This window comes from Cygnus olor, chromosome Z (genome assembly GCF_009769625.2).
Source record: "Cygnus olor isolate bCygOlo1 chromosome Z, bCygOlo1.pri.v2, whole genome shotgun sequence".
NCBI classification, from domain to species: Eukaryota; Metazoa; Chordata; class Aves; order Anseriformes; family Anatidae; genus Cygnus; species Cygnus olor.
In genome coordinates, this window is record NC_049198.1 from 79609526 (window position 1) to 79625775 (window position 16250).

The 16250-nt window shown below is 37.8% G+C and overlaps 1 protein-coding gene across 9 annotated transcripts in view; it reads right to left on the reverse strand.

Moving 5' to 3' along the window:
• The window catches only part of KIAA0825 (KIAA0825 ortholog), a 260619-nt gene that overhangs the window by 99097 nt on the left and 145272 nt on the right, over window positions 1-16250 (reverse strand). The window contains exon 24 of one of the 9 annotated variants that reach the window (XM_040540324.1): window positions 9276-9646. The exons of the other annotated variants lie outside the window; for them this stretch is intronic. Within the exon in view, the coding sequence (XP_040396258.1) occupies window positions 9610-9646 (37 nt within the window). The 3' untranslated portion in view covers window positions 9276-9609. Of the gene's footprint in view, window positions 1-9275; window positions 9647-16250 lie in introns of those variants that run through there. 9 annotated transcript variants of the gene reach the window in all.

Sequence of the window (16250 nt, forward strand, 5' to 3'; positions counted from 1 at the left end):
CTGTGGAATATAATGCAACTACATCCTGCCTATTAAGTCAAGAACTCTACAGTCATCGCAATTATAGAAACAAATGTCAAGGAAATCATAATTAGAGATGAAGGTGTGCTTGCTTCCACACATCAGTTCTCAACAAGCATTATATTTGAAGCTACAAGAATGTCCGGGGCCTATTTAACCTCCTTAATAACAATTAGGCATGTACGTATATGCATAACTATATCACTTTTTTTTTTTAAATGTGCTACATGGGGAAGCACAAATGCCTGTATGTGCAAATACATACATGCATTCAGTGTAAATTCAATTAACATTTTGAACATCTTCAACATTCGATTAAAAATATTTTTTATATTTTCATGTTGTGTATGTGGCATGTATATAGATATACCTGAGCAACAGAGAAATTATCAGGAATCATACAAAACAAATTCAAATCCAATCATAGCAATAAAGACTGCACATTTCCACGTACAACATTAACCCACATGGACACACATTTATTTTATTTTTTAAGAAGAATCATAATTGTATTAGAATGATGCATGTTCCATATTTTATCTTGACAGCTTCTGTATACTCAAGCAGAGCCCATTAAACGCAAACATACAGCAGGTTACTTGTTGAATAATGTATTTCAAGCACTTAAAATTACTAGGGATTTGACTAAGATCTGCACATGAATACATATTTTGGACTTAATTTTCTGCACTGGCATTTCTTTAGCTGAATATACTTTAAATTCTACAATGAACTCAGTTAATATTAGGCTTTTCCAGGACATAACAAAGGTAATAACACTATCTTTACAATATAAACTTTATGACATTATGAATAAAACTGACAAGTGTAAAATTTGATCCATAAACTAAGTGATATACTTATGTTAATTTACCTTTTAAAAGATATTATGTGTTGCTCAGTTTTTTTGACAGGGCTTCCATTCATACTGACGACATGTTGAAAAACACTATATTTTCTCTCAATAAGGAAAATCACGTTATCCACTATCATTCTCATTCTGTCTCAATAAAAAATCAATCATCAAATGCTTGTTTCCAGTTCTACTTGTTAAACTGCCAATTTATGCATACTGTTCAACTCAGCCCAAATTCTTTCAAGACTACTTCTTATTCTTTTTAATGTTTCCTGTAGTATTCAACTTTTAAAAGAATAGGGAGAAAATAAAAATTTATATACATATTTTAATAATTTTACATTTAGAAGTTGGTGATCTGATGAGGTTCAGAACCTTCATTTTTAAAGAAAAAAAATCTTTTATGTGGTTTTCAAAGTAATAAAGGTCTGATTGATCTCACTCACTAAGGCAATTGCATCGGTTGTCTAAATGGTAGTAACGTCAATGTCAGATATGTGGTTATCTTTTCATCTTGGCCTATTCTCAAACGTAAAAATCAAATGTTTGAAGGACATTTCACTGACCTGTTATGGCCTCTGCAACTCTCAAACACAATACTACTATTCCTCACATAAGTGCCACATTTTGGATAAAAAAACAGTTGATCAATGATGCCTTTGCGACATCTGGCGGTCCTTATTATACATAAACTTCAGGTTTGTTTCCTTGTTGGGTGCTTTCAGTTGTTGTTGGGTTATTTTAGTATATTATTTTTATTTCATTTATTTATTTATTTGCAAACTTACTAGTATGTAAAACTTTAGTCCAAAAGGCTTTGATACCCCCTAGCGGGGGGACAAAAGCAATCTAGTCTGCAAAAACACAACGTGGTCTACCATGAATCCATATGGAGCAAAAGGTCACAAATCTTGAGATGCAGTGACATCATGACAATAAGACACTTTTGAGACAGAAGCTGGCTCATTCTGAATATAAAAAGGATACTGATCAAATGCTCCCACACATTTAAAACTATAGAGAAAAATAAGCATCCAAAGATCTTGATATAAATGCTTAACATAGGAGAGTTGAAGTATACCTTTGGCTTTCACAATTAAAAGATGCCACTGAGAACTTGACAAGTTTGCTGCAGAAGATAAAAAAGCTTCATTTTTATGTTTTTATCTGATGCTGAGAAAATGTCATTAAAGAAAAACATAACCAGTTCACAGGGTGTACACTCTCTATAACTCCCCAGCTCTTTTAAAATTAAGTTAGTTATACCAAAGTTTGCTCTACATGTTTCAGTCTTTTGTTTATCATTGCAATAAACAGTATTTTAAGCAACAGAAGAATGAGCTTCAATTCTTCATCCCTTTTCCCAAGTTTTTTTCAGTGCAGTAAGAAAAAATCATTCTAATTCCTTCCTTACATTAACCACAGGAATATTTGACATCCACTATATGAAACCTCTACTAATTCTTAGTCCACTGGGAAGAACTAATATGCTGTTTAAACTCAAATTTTCATTTGTTCTAATAATTAGCATTCCAGAACAACAGATGATATAGTAACCAAAAGATTAAATGTGTAATATTAAATGTGCTGTGTTTTTTATTTTTAAAAGTCAACAGAACATTTATTTTAATATTTACTCATGGCAAATACCCCCTTTAATACTTTACTGTTCTGGAGCTTGTAACACAGAATCTTGTATGGGCATATGTTAGTCCTCACATGAACAGATATGTAGCATGTGTTGCTGACATTGAAGAATAATGTCTAATAAATTATAACTGAATCAGTTTGAAGAAATCATATCTCAAAACTGTGCATGGGAGTGATTGATTAATGGATAGTCTGATGGTATAATTTGCTATATAACTCACTTCTTTTACAGAACAGAAGAGCACTGAACAATCAAAATATCCACTAGGCCCCCACAGAAGCTATCATTCAATTTTGAATTAAAATTACTGCGGCATCTATTTTTAGGGTACTTATGTGGACAAGATACAGACCAAATACTGTGGCGCAGGCAAACAGTTGTTTGCAGATGACAGAAAGGCAACCACAAGATGAATAGATGGCCAAAAAAACCCTGCTAATTCTAAGTAGTCTCCTCTTCAAGCCCCAGAACTGCAAACACGCAATCTAGATTAACATGTTGAATTCAAGTTATTGTATTGAACTCACAGAGACAACTCATTAGATTAAGGATATGGATAAGCTGTTTCAGGATTATGTTTTAGTATGGAATAAGAAGATTAATCATTCATTAATACCCATGTAGGAAAATTCTGCCTGTGACAGCAAAGACAGATAAAAGTGAAAAAATAAATTTGACAAAGTTAACAAAAGACAGTACAAAACGTCATGAAAAGGCCATTAGAAAAAAGAAAAAATTCTCTCCAAATCACTGTAGATGAGACTGTTGACACAAAAAGAAGAAAAATACATTTAAGGATGGTAGGGACTGTAGAGTCAGCAATGTAAAATTCAGGAGTAATATAAAAATAGAACTGAAAACCAAAGCAGCCAGCTCTCCATGTTCAACAAATATCTACACATACTCAGAGAAGAAAAAAGGAGACTCCACTGATATCAAAAATACTGAAGAATCATAATGGAATCATGCATATTGATGGGAGGTGGAATACTCACATATACATACACTACATGGACTGATTATATTGCAAAGATGAATATAGAGTGATAAAACTAATAAATTCCACAACCAAAACCATTCTTGTTAAAGCTGTATGCACAGACATTCTAGACTTTTAGAATACATGCATACATTCCTAGGGCTATCATGACAAATCCAGACTTACCAAGAAGGATACTGAATGTATAAAAGACTCGGACTGAGGAAGAAACAAAATCTACAAGGATGCTACTTAGAACGATTTTAGGTATTTTCATGTAAAATGGTCCAATAACATTGTGGTAAAAAGTCTGCAAATAAAATATCAACACTTTCAGGAGTTATTCTGTGGAAGAATCAGTTGTACAGAACGAACAGGAAAAGTTGTTGATAGTCTAACTGAATTATATACAAGAAGCTGAAATTAAAATTAAAGGAGATGAGAACTAGCAATGGGTATTGTACTTTCATGCAATTACACACACTGCAAGAGGAAAAAATATATCAATCTTAATATCAGTAGGTGAAAGTGGTTACCATCAAAAGCCTATATTGTCAGAAGACACTAGGATCCACGTGGCTGGCTTCAAACCCATTGTGGGATTGGAGAGGGTCCAGAGGAGGCCCATGAAGTTGAACAGAGGACTGCAGAATCTGTCTGAAGGACTGAAGGAGTTAGGTCTTTTCATACTGGGGAAGAGAAGGCTCAGGGGACACCCCATCACATTATTCGCATACTTACGGGGCACCTACAAAGAGGACAGAGGTTCTCTCTTCACAAGCAGCCACATGGAGAAGACAAGTGGTAAAAGGTTGCACCAGGTGAGGTTTCATCTTCATATACATAAGAAATTTTTAACACAGAGATCAGTCACTGGAACAACCTCACCAGAGATGTGGTCAAATCCCACTAGAGGTTTTCAAGATGCAACTGCACAGGTTGATAGGTAATTTCATCCAGGCTCCCTTTTCCCTTGAAAGGCTGGACTTGACAACATAGTCATTGGTCATAGCCAGCTGGGATTCCTGAGGGGAAAATCCTGCTTAACTAGCTTAATTACCTTTTATGACAAGATTACATATCTAGTTGACCAAGGGAATACAGTAGATGTGATCTCTTTGGACTTCAGCAAAGCTTTCAGTACTCGCCTCACAGTATCCTTCTGGACAAAATGTCCAACATACAGCCAGACAAGTACCCAATAGAATGGGTGAGAAGTTGGCTGATGGGTCAGTCTCAAAGGGTTATAGCAAATGGGGTTACATCAGGCTGGTGGTCAGTCACTAGTGGGGTTCCCCAGGACTCTGTTTTGGGGGCCAGTTAACTGCAACATTTTTCTAAATGACTTGGATGCAGGACTCAAATGCACACTAAGTTTGAAGATCATACTAAGTTAGGATGACCTGTTGACTCCCCTGAGAGTAGAGAGGCCTTGCAGAGAGATTGTTACAAATTAGAGTGCTGGACAGTCACCAACAATATGAAGTTTAATAAGGGCAAGGGCTGGCTTTTTCACCTGGGATGGAGCAATCCCAGATACATGCACAGACTTGGGCATGAGATGCTGGAGAGCAGCCCTGCAGAAAGAGATTTTGCAGTTCTGGTTGACAGCAGTTGAACATGAGTTAACAGTGTGCCCCGCCAAAAGGGTGAACCATATCCTGGGGTTATATCAGGCACAGCACTGCCAGCTGGTTGAGGGAATGAACTGTCCCACTCTGCTCTGCACTAGTATGGCCTTACCTCAAGTACTGTGTGCAGTTTTGGTTGCCACAAGATAAGAAGGACATAAAACTATTTGAGAGAGTCCAAAGAAGGTCAACAAAGATGGTGAAGGTTCTGGAGGGCAAGACGTATGAGGAGTGGCTGAGGTCCCTGGGTTTGTTCAGCCCAGAGCAGAGCAGACTGAGGGGAGGCCTCATGGTGGCCCACAGCTCCCTCACAAGGGGAGAGGAGGGGCAGGCGCTGAGCTCTGCTCTCTGGGGACAGCGACAGGACCCGAGGGAACGGCATGGAGCTGGGACAGGGGAGGGTCAGGCTCCGTGGTAGGGAAAGGTTCTGCACCCAGAGGTGGTTGGGGTATTGGACAGGCTGCCCAGGGACGTGGTCATGGCACCAAGCCTGCCAGAATTTTAGAAAAGTTTGGACAATGCTCTCAGACGTAGGGTTTGATTTTTTGGGTGGTGCTGTGAGAAGCCAGGAGTTGGACTTGAGAACCCTTGTTATCATAAAGTATTACAGAATATCCAGCTCACAGTATTTTATGATTCTATGAGTCTAACATAATTTTTAGAGATAAAGAGACTAATAGATTTTGTTGTTTTTGTTTGGTTTTGTTTTTTAAAGAATAAGATTTTTTTTTTTTTAAATAGGGCTTGGAAACCACTGGCAAAAAGAATTAAACTGATGAAAGACTTAGAAGATCATGGTATAAGGAGAATAGTTTCCACAAAAGTAACTCAGTCATCACTGAAGTAAGAATCAATAAAGTAAACAACAATTTGACAATGTTTATATTTCTAAAAGCATTAGAGCAATTCCTTTACACTGCTGCAAAATAAATTAAGGCATAGTCTTGAGGGAATAAGCACCTCATAATCTGTTAATTTTCTGTTAGAAATGTTTAACAACAGTGAAGACATTAGAACTATGAAAATAGTCACACAAATCTTGTTCTACACCCACTGCTTTTTGTGGTTGGTAAGAAAAAAGGAATAGGTACCCTTTACCAACTGATTGTCATTGATTTTTTCTTGTTCAGAAAGTTATGGCCTGAAGCTGGCTAACTGAGACTGGTTAGTATTAAGTCATTCTGGTTTGGGCACAGTATTGGAGAATGATCTTTAAGCCAAATTTCAAAATGTCTTAATGTCACAGGTCACCTTGATCCATGACAATTTGGGTTTGAAAGTTTACACAGAAATAGGTCAGTGATCTCTTTGTGACACATAGGAACAAATGTCCAGGGGAATTACTGCTGCATCTGTCACCTATATTAAGTAATTGGTATACTGTTAAGCTGTTTGCAGACATTGGCAAAAGTGAACAGAACTTTTCTTTATAAGTCTACTAGTTCCATTTTCAAGAGTGCTTTTAATTTTTTGGTGTCTGACAGCAGTTGTAATTACTCCTTTTCTTAGAGAGGTCTCAAGTTTGGGGTCCCATACAATGTCATTCTGTTATTGATAATCTTCAGTGCATACATGGAATTTTTTGGAGGTGATCAGCAAGAAAGACAGATTTGCTGTTGGCACTGGCTATTTATATTTGAAAGATGTATGATCTTGCATCTTTTGCTTGTCTTTTTTTAATGTAGGTTGATGCTTCAACTAATTTTGTGTGTAGATGGGGCTGGGTCTAAAAATAATGAGCCTGTTCTTAGTCTGAGTCATATTTATGACTTATTCCGTATAGGGAGCTTCTGCTTGTTTCTCTGAAACCTCATTGGTGTTGTGGAAAAAGCGAGCTGATGAACACATTCCAGCTCGTGGCTATAATACAAAACAATTAGAAAATTGACACTTGAGCAAGCATCAGTTCACCTAATGAACTGAGTGTATGCATATCAGACAATCTGTGATTACCACAAAAGCCCCTTGGTCTCCAGATGAGCTTAAGGTGCTGTCTATGACCTCACAAAAGCAGTAAATAAACTGGGTCTGGCCTACTAGAGAACTACTTTCCATCTGTGGATTGCAGTAGGTGCAGCAGAGACATCCCAGAGAAGAATTCCTTTTCTCACAAAGAAATAGGAACTAAAGAACATCTGCAAGATTAGCTTGACCTCTGCATATGGGGCAGTCACATCATCTGAAAACCAGGATCAAGAAAGATCTTGAATATTGTATTTCTATATTAATGAGAAAAAAAAAAATCATCTCACATTAGAAATTGTGGCTTCTTTCTTTTCAAACACAGTATTGCCACATATTTCTTTTCCAAAGTCATATATTTAGCATTCAAATGCTGTTCCTGTTTATTGCTAAAAATCTGAAAATACTGCATCCAATTTTTTTTTACGCAACACCCATTTATCCACCATGAGCTATGCAACAGAACAGCCAATTGGCTTTATGCATCTTATTCTGAGACTAAGTACATTAAATGCTATTTCTATAGAATGATCTGACAGTCATTCCATATGAAACAATAAATAATGTGATGTTGAAAACATGAGGGAAATGAAAGAAAACTTACTTTTAAAGAGGTGCTACTACTTAACATTTTTAAAGATTTCTTTTGTACTTGAAAGACAATAAGAAAGCTTTTGATTTTCTATATACCATTTACTGAGGTTTAACTATATATCATACAAATGCTTTCAGTTTTTATCCAAATGTGCTGTTAAATTACCCACGTAATTATCCCAAGAGAAATCATTATACTTTTTTATTGATAATTTCATTAACACTTTAGTGGGAAGAGTTTGGTTGCATTTAAAATCAGCTGTCACCATCTTTATTAATATAGTTAAAGGAATCATTTCTGTATTATTCTGAAGGGTGTTTTTTGAGGGAGTGTTTAATTACTGAGTTAAAGCAACAACGGGAAGTTAATGGGCACAAATACAGGCAATAATCTTTGGTCAAATTTGGAACAAAATAAAATTTTCCCGGGTCCCAGCAGCAAAATCTGTTTTAAAATATACTACCATTAGAATGAAATTACAACAGTTCTTTCTAAAATGGGTGACGTGACATGACAGTATTACGTAGTTTAACAAGTTCTCCAATAACATAGAGTAGCACTGTGTTGAGTAATCAAATAAGATCTGTTACAGATATATCTTAAAGACAGATACAGTCTAAGATCTGTTTACAGAGCCTTGTAAAGACAAAGCAGATATGATTTTGATATATCACTATTATAATACCTTATTACTTCATCAATATATGCAGCACCATTGTTTTGTCTTTTGTGTGCGTTGTGCTGTTGCTGAACCTGCAAGCATTACACTTTATTCAGTTCCATTGATTTAAATGGAATTAGACCAAAATAACTTTACAACTGGTGATCCAGACATAAGAAGTGGAGAACATGGACTGCAAAGTAAAGTTAATTTCACATATGAAATTCAAGACCAGATTTTTTTTTTTTGCTTTTTTTTAAAGGTGGGACACCTTCTCATCTGCTTCAGATTGTAAAGAAATATTTTTAGTATCCTGAGCATCCATATTTGGAAAAAAAATGAGAATTAGGGAGACCACAGAATTAGCAAGTCCAAGCAAATTCATATTCATTGCTCTTTGACAGAGTAAAATTAATTTTTTATCTACACGGAGTATTTCAATTTAAGGATAATCTGGGGGAGAAAAATTAATGGGGCACTATAAGACCTCTTACTAGACTTTCCTTAATTCCAGGGGATCCACAGAGTTTAAGGAAGAATGATGCGGAAAAAGTGTACAGATATTTCATTCTTTAGCTTCTTATTATGTTTTTCTCCCATGAGTGCAGGTGAAAATCCAGGCCTAGTTGATTAAATAAGAGATTCTAAATCCTATCCTCTAAACATTTTAGGACTTTAGGACTTTCTGTCTACAGTACAGCACTACAGAATAACTAAGTTTTTGTTCCAGATATTTTTTGTACTAGAAGAATGGACTGGAAAATCATGAAGAAAATGGTCTTTCATTTATAAGCATAAAGTCTCTGTATTAATTTTTCCTGTTGAAGCTTTTGTTCCCATTTAAAATGCACAACAACCATATAAACTTATCATTGCAAATCAAAATTGTGTGCTTAACTGAACTTATCATATTAAAATGGGCAACAACTAAAACAGTGCCTGTTTTTCCTTTTGTTTTAAACAAAAAGTGACCCTTGCAAAAGAGACTTATTTATTTTTTTTTTAATTTTTAAAAGTCAATAATTAAAACATTGCAGGGTTGTGTTTTTTCAACTAAAAGGGGAAGAACAAAGTTTAAGAATGTTTATAGATGTGTCTAGTTTAACAGTTTCATGTGTTGGATGTGACTTTCACAGTCTGTTGGCACTTTGCAGGAAAGCCATCACACCTGTGACTTGGTTGTTGATTAATGAGTCTTTCAAGTCATCACTACCATCCGAAGAAGGGCCATGGCCTTTCTAAGCTTCACTGGTTTATTCGCCTTCCACTGTAGTCCTACCAAGGTATCTTCTATAAAGAAAATCACACCTGGTTAAGACTAATGAAAACCTCAATATGTCATTTTCTAGACAAGTCAAAAAGCATGTAAAACTAGACAAAAGATGTATTCAAGCAACATGAATGCAGTTTTGTCATAACCTGTCAATCTAAAGACTAACATAAAAAAGCTTTCTTCAATGACATTTTCCAGTGTCAACTATTAGAATGACAATTCTGAATTCCCTCTTTGCTACATGATGCAGGATGCATAATGGTTTCCCAATCTTTACAAAGACAAATTTTTTTGTTAGATCCCAGAAAGATGTTTATAGTGGAAAAACAAACAAACCACACCACCACCACCAACTGCCACCAGTTTTTCTGTGCCAGATCATCAGTCAGCATGTTAGTTCAGAAAGCCCCAAATCACAGTGCCTATGCAGATTTTAAGGTGACTACATAAGTCACAGTGCCTATTAATAGCACATGTGAAATTGCCCAACTCTTAATATTTAATTGCGTCATGATCAGAAAACTTTCTGGGGAAGATTTACTTTGTCAACTGGTCCTGGAGGAGAGGCAATTAGATCTTTGGGACTTCTCATCCTTTCTTAAGCAGTTAGCTGTTTAACCAGGGTAATCCAGGCAGGATAATGGAAGTGCATCCAGCAAGGCCATGTGAGAAAGCCAAAAAACTGTGGGAAAGCTGTTGCTCTGGGAGAGAGAGTAGAACGTAGAGAAAGAGGAGTTATAACTATGAAAAGTCTGTCATCACAGTAGCACCTACCAGTCCTTGCTAGTTGATTTGTAGTATGGACAGCAAATGTCTCAAGGTCAAGAGAAAGCAACATTTGTTCCCCAACCCCTTCAGCACACTAACCAGCCCACCACTTCCTAAGAAGACTGCAAGGTAATTCAAATTATATTTACAAGAAATTGCTTAGATAAGTAAAGGTGAGACACCTGCCCTTTGTTGCCAACTGGGACTGTTGCTTTTTTAGCTTTTGCATCTTAAAATTTACTTACAAGAGCTAGTTTCTACTCTTGGATTTGCTACGGACTTATTTTACAATGTTGAAGAAAACTTAAAAGGTAACTGCAGAACTAGATTTTCCATCTGTTTAACTTTGATATTACTACTTTCCCCATCTACCTTTCAGGGGATTTACATGTCTCAACTCATTACAGCTTGCAAAGAAATTTAGATTCCCTGTATGGAAACCAAATTATTCTGTATTACTAGCACCTTGCTGAAAATCCCTGATCTAACAGAAGCAGAAGAAAGAAACAATGGGTTGGTGGGCAAAACAGACTTTTAGTTTGTTGGCTTGTGTCTTGTAGCCTCTTCCTTTGTGGGTATAGTGAGAAAGCCTATAGATGAAATGAGTAGTTTAGTACCATGTATAGTTAGGGTAATCAGTACTCAGAGTGCATTAATATGCATTTAGATCTTTTGTAGACACTTACAATTGCTAAGAGTGAAAACTTGGATCAGAAAGACTCAGAAAGAGAAAGAAGAACAGATAAGACGTCAAACATGATTTTCTCCACTTAAGAATCCTTACTTAGCAACAGGATGCAAGACAGAGTTGAAAGGAAGGCAAATTGTTTGCAGATGAAAGGATACATCTATTTTTAAGAAAAGTCAGCCAGGTCATGGGATGCCAGTCACCAGGTTAATTAGATAGTGGCATAAAATGTCAAAGTGTCACACTTCCAAATAATCATTTGTGATTGCAGTATACAAAAATATCTAGTTATAAAGATGTACACTTTAAAAGAAACTGATGAAACATGAATTCTAACACTAAATGAATATATGCATTATTACCATTAACACGTTACATTTACTTATTTTTTCCATCAAAACATATCAAAGAACACACAAACGTGGACAAATACTACCTAATTTTGATGGGGAAAGCAAGATACAGTGGGACAACATTAGCAAAATGCTTTTTCAGTCACAGGCCAAAATAGCCAGAAGGCAATGCTTTCTATACTTTTTAATGCAAACATAGCCAATATCTTTTTTTTTTTTTCTTCTTCTTCTTCTATAGGCAGATTTTGAGCAATTGAAAGCACCAAGTTGGAACAAAACCTTATTGAAGCAATTTTATAGCTGTTACTTCAGGAAGAGCTGCTAAGTACATACTTCCACATCCCATGTAAAGCCTCATCATAAAGAATTTCCAAGTATTAAAAAGGAGCTCACATTAACTGGGATACATCAGTCCTTTCCTTTTTAGCATCAGTTGTTGGAGAATATTATTTTATTCATAGGATTCATCAACATGTCTGCAGGAGAGATAGACTGCTAACAACCAGAAAAGTCTGAAACATACTACATATGGGAAGTCTCACCTTTCACCTCACTTTCCTGTGCAATTTGTGCTAAAGTTGTATCCATAATAATGGCTGAAGTGGCATTCAGATAATATTTACAGAGTATCATCTTTCCTTTTGCTTAGCAATATACATTCTGTCACCAATACTTTAAATCTGCCAGGCAGGAAACTAAGCTGTTTTTGACAGATCCTTTGAGATCAGAGTGTAGTTTCATTAGCCGTATCAGAGGAAGATAAGCAGAAGGAGGATAATTCTTATGTTGATGGATCTGACATACAACTTCTCATTGACCAGCTTATTTATGGAAAAGAGTCCTTGCCTATCCAAAAATCCAAGGAACTCTTTTTTTACTCCTTTTTCGATCCAGCACAAGGATCTAAACCTTACTCTGTGGCCAACCAAGAGATGTGCAGCGATGAATTAACACCTTTCACCTGTTTCTTTTGATTTGGTAACAGTGGGATACCATATTTGCTAGCCTCCCATGTATGTTAGAAAGCCTGTTCACATATACATCATAAGGGCATCCATTATAGTCTCACCAAGCAGGTGGTAATTACTGCAGTATTAATGGCATCACATTTCTCCACCAACACATCATTAATAGTTGACATGTAGCTTTAACAACAATATTGATTTCCAATATCTGGCAGTGTGGATACAAAAGGTCTAGGAGCATCTGCAGTTTAGAAGAAGGCTTGACTAATACATGCAAAAGCACACTAGACATAACACTGGCATGCTCTGCCATGCAGATATGGCCTCTATCTTGGCATCATGCCCGTAACTCCTCTTCCACTATTTGTTTCTACTACAAAGAAAATTGTCAAAGAACTTGCTACCTTTTCATATGTATGGTATCTTCATTTCTCAGACTTGGGCTTGTGTATATTTGCATAAAAATCCTCCACAAGCAACAAAGTGCATGCAGTTTGCTGACATTCTTTTCAATTCCAAAACTACAAAATACATTTTTCCATGTGTTTATAAACTGGATTTTAAAAGAGCATTTTCTGGATATCTAGATAATCAACAACACAATGAATATAAACATTTTCTATAAATAGTTCACCATATGGCTACCATTCTCAACAGATGGTGTCTGTGTATCCACTAGAATATACAAGAGTTATGCAGATTTTGCCCTGCAATCACTCGAAATTCGAAACAAGATTTTTTTTTTACTTAATTTCAGTTTTATTAAGCATAACCAACGGTAAAAAAAAAATAATAATAATAAAAATCACCTAACTAGTGCTTGAATGGAAATGCCATAACTATATTAACAAATTAGTTCATAAAAGGTGAGTAGATGGTTCTTACCAAGTATAGTCAAAAGGATTTAAAATAGAGACACTATGTACAAGATCAACTTCGACAGCATGAAAGGATTTTCTTTATATTAGTATTGCACCCTAGTGCCAAGGATAGTCTTTGCCTTCCTAAACAACAGTTTCACACGTAAACAGTGCCAGCCCAGTAATTTATCAGACAGAATAAGGCCAACAGCATCCTGGCTTGCATAAGAAAGTGTGACCAGCAGGGCTAGGGAAGTGACTGTCCCCCTATACTTGGCTCTGGTGAGGCCGCACCTCGAGTACTGTGTTCAGTTTTGGGCCCCTCGCTACAAGAAGGACATGGAGGTACTCAAGAGAGTCCAGAGGAGGGCAACAAAGCTGGTGAGGGGTCTGGAAAACAAGTCTTACGAGGAGCGGCTGAGGGAGCTGGGATTGTTCAGTCTGGAGAAGAGGAGGCTCAGCCGTGACCTTATCACACCCTACAGGTACCTTAAAGGAGGCTGTAGAGAGGTGGGGGTTGGTGTATTCTCCCATGGGCCTGGTGACAGGACAAGGGGGAATGGGCTCAAGTTGCGCCAGGGGAGGTTTAGGTTGGATATTAGGAAGAACTTCTTTACTGAAAGAGTTGTTAGGCATTGGAATGGGCTGCCCAGGGAAGTGGTTGAGTCACCATCCCTGGAGGTCTTTAAAAGACATTTAGATGTAGAGCTTAGTGATATGGTTTAGTGGAGGACTTGTTAGTGTTAGGTCAGAGGTTGAACTAGATGATCTTGGAGGTCTCTTCCAACCTAGATGATTCTGTGAATCTATGTTAAGAAGAATTCTGAAGTTATAAGAATGTGGGTGTTTATGCATATTTAGCATACATATTTTACCTAATTCTAGTAGAAAACAAATTTATTAGTTTATGATAATTTCCCTAAAGTCAATATATAAACAATTCCAGGTTTTCTACTCTACTTTGAAAAGTTGCTGGGCAGTTAGAATGTTTCTCAAAGAAACACATTTCTGGACATCGTTTGTCTTAGGCTTACCTGGCAAGGTTTTGACCAGAGGGGAAGGAAACTGCAGGGGCAGCCTCTGTGAGCAGAGCCCAGCAGCTGCCCCATGTCAGAGAGGAGCCAGCTCCAGCTGCTCCAAAATGGACCCCCTGCTGCCCAGAGCTGGGCCATGAGTGATGCTGGTTGGGCTCTGGGAGAGCAGAGTTAAGGAAGGGAAAAAAAATCCTCCTAAGCTACAGCAGCTGGGAGAGAGGGGTGAGAAATGAGCAAGATGCAGCCCTGCAGCCCCCCAGGTGAGTGCAGCAGGAGGGCAGGAGGTGCTCCAGGCAGGCAGCAGCAGTTCCCCTGCGGCCTGTGGAGAGGCCCCTGGTGGAGCAGGCTGTCCCCCTGCAGCCCATGGGTCCCACATGGAGCAGATCTCCACGCTGCAGCCCGTGGAGGAGCCCCCGCTGGAGGAGGTGGATGTGGCCTGGAGGAGGCTGCGGCCCATGGAGAGCCCCCACAGCAGCAGGCCTCAGGCCGGAGCTGCAGCCCGTGGAGAGGAGCCCACGCAGGAGCAGGGGGTCTGGGGGGAGCTGCTGCCCGTGGGGGACCCGTGCTGGAGCAGTTTGCTCCTGGGGGATGATGGACCCCGTGGTACAGAGCCGTGTGGGAGCAGTTCCAGAAGAACTGCTGCCTGTGGGCAGCCCCCACAGGCTCAGTTCGGGAAGGACGGCATCCCGTGGGAGGGACCCCACGTGGAGCAAGGGCAGAGAGGGACTGTGAAGGAGCGGCGGAGATGAAGCATTAGGGACTGACCGCAGCCCCCATTCCCTGTTCCCCTGCGCCGCTCGGGTGGAAGAGATGGGAGAGTTTTTCTCATTTTGGCCCCTCTGATTCTTGCCCCATCCTTCTGCAGGGTGTAACCAAGTGGCTGCATGGATGCCTAGTTATTGGCCAAGGCCAACCCAGCACAGTCACTAATGTTCAAATGTTGCATTATCTACAGAGGGATTGTATCAACTATCGTCTTAACTGTCTGACCAACATTCTGCACAGTTTCTAGATAATGACTTAGCCAGGCAATAATATTATTTCCTTTATGAACGGAAGGGTCATTAAAAGTTGTGATAGCCGCCAATTAAACAGTAACTAAAAGCACACAGTCTTCTTGTCTTGATACACGTTAGAGGCAAGGATCTCCCATTTGATCATGAAAATATCTAAGAATGTTCAGCTGAGTGCCAAGAAGATTTGGAAAAGCAACATGTATCTCTGTGAAACTACTTGAGACATTTTTGAAAACTTGAGTAAATCTAGTACTTTAAATTAGCTGACTGTTAATGGGCTAACTTATTAAAAGGTATTATTTTAAGTGTAATTGAAAAGAATGTTTTTTGGTTTTGCAGCTAGAACTCTTTATATATAAAAAGAATAACAAATAAAACCAGGAAGGAAATGAAGTAATCTATATGTCTTTCTGATAGATTTTTAAATAGTTTCTAAAGGTATGAACTGTAAATATGTATGAACATTATTTTTTTCTGTTTCTGCTCATTGCTCAATTCAAATAAGCTATTTTTGACAGCCTGCTATATTCGATAACCTTGAAATAAGATGATATAATTAACAATATACACCTGTCATTTAAGATCTTCTGAACACTTACTTTGAAGGTCATAGGAATGGGTGCAATAGATTCATGCACTCATGTGTAGCCAACAGTGAGCAGTATACAACAATTCATTCTGTTTTAACCAGTCTTTTACTTTCCCCTAACCACCAACCAATTAATTTGCCTACCACTTGCTGGCTCTGGGACAATGCTCCCATAACCCGCCCCCACCTAACTCAGTCATTAACTAGGTTAGAGGAGCATTTCCCTGGTAAATAAGTCCCCTAAGCATTTTAAAACTTTTTTTTTCCCCCTGAAAAGTGAAAGCAGAACATACCTATTTTGCTTCATATACATCAGACAGTATTTTTCTTTAAATATAAAAATAAATA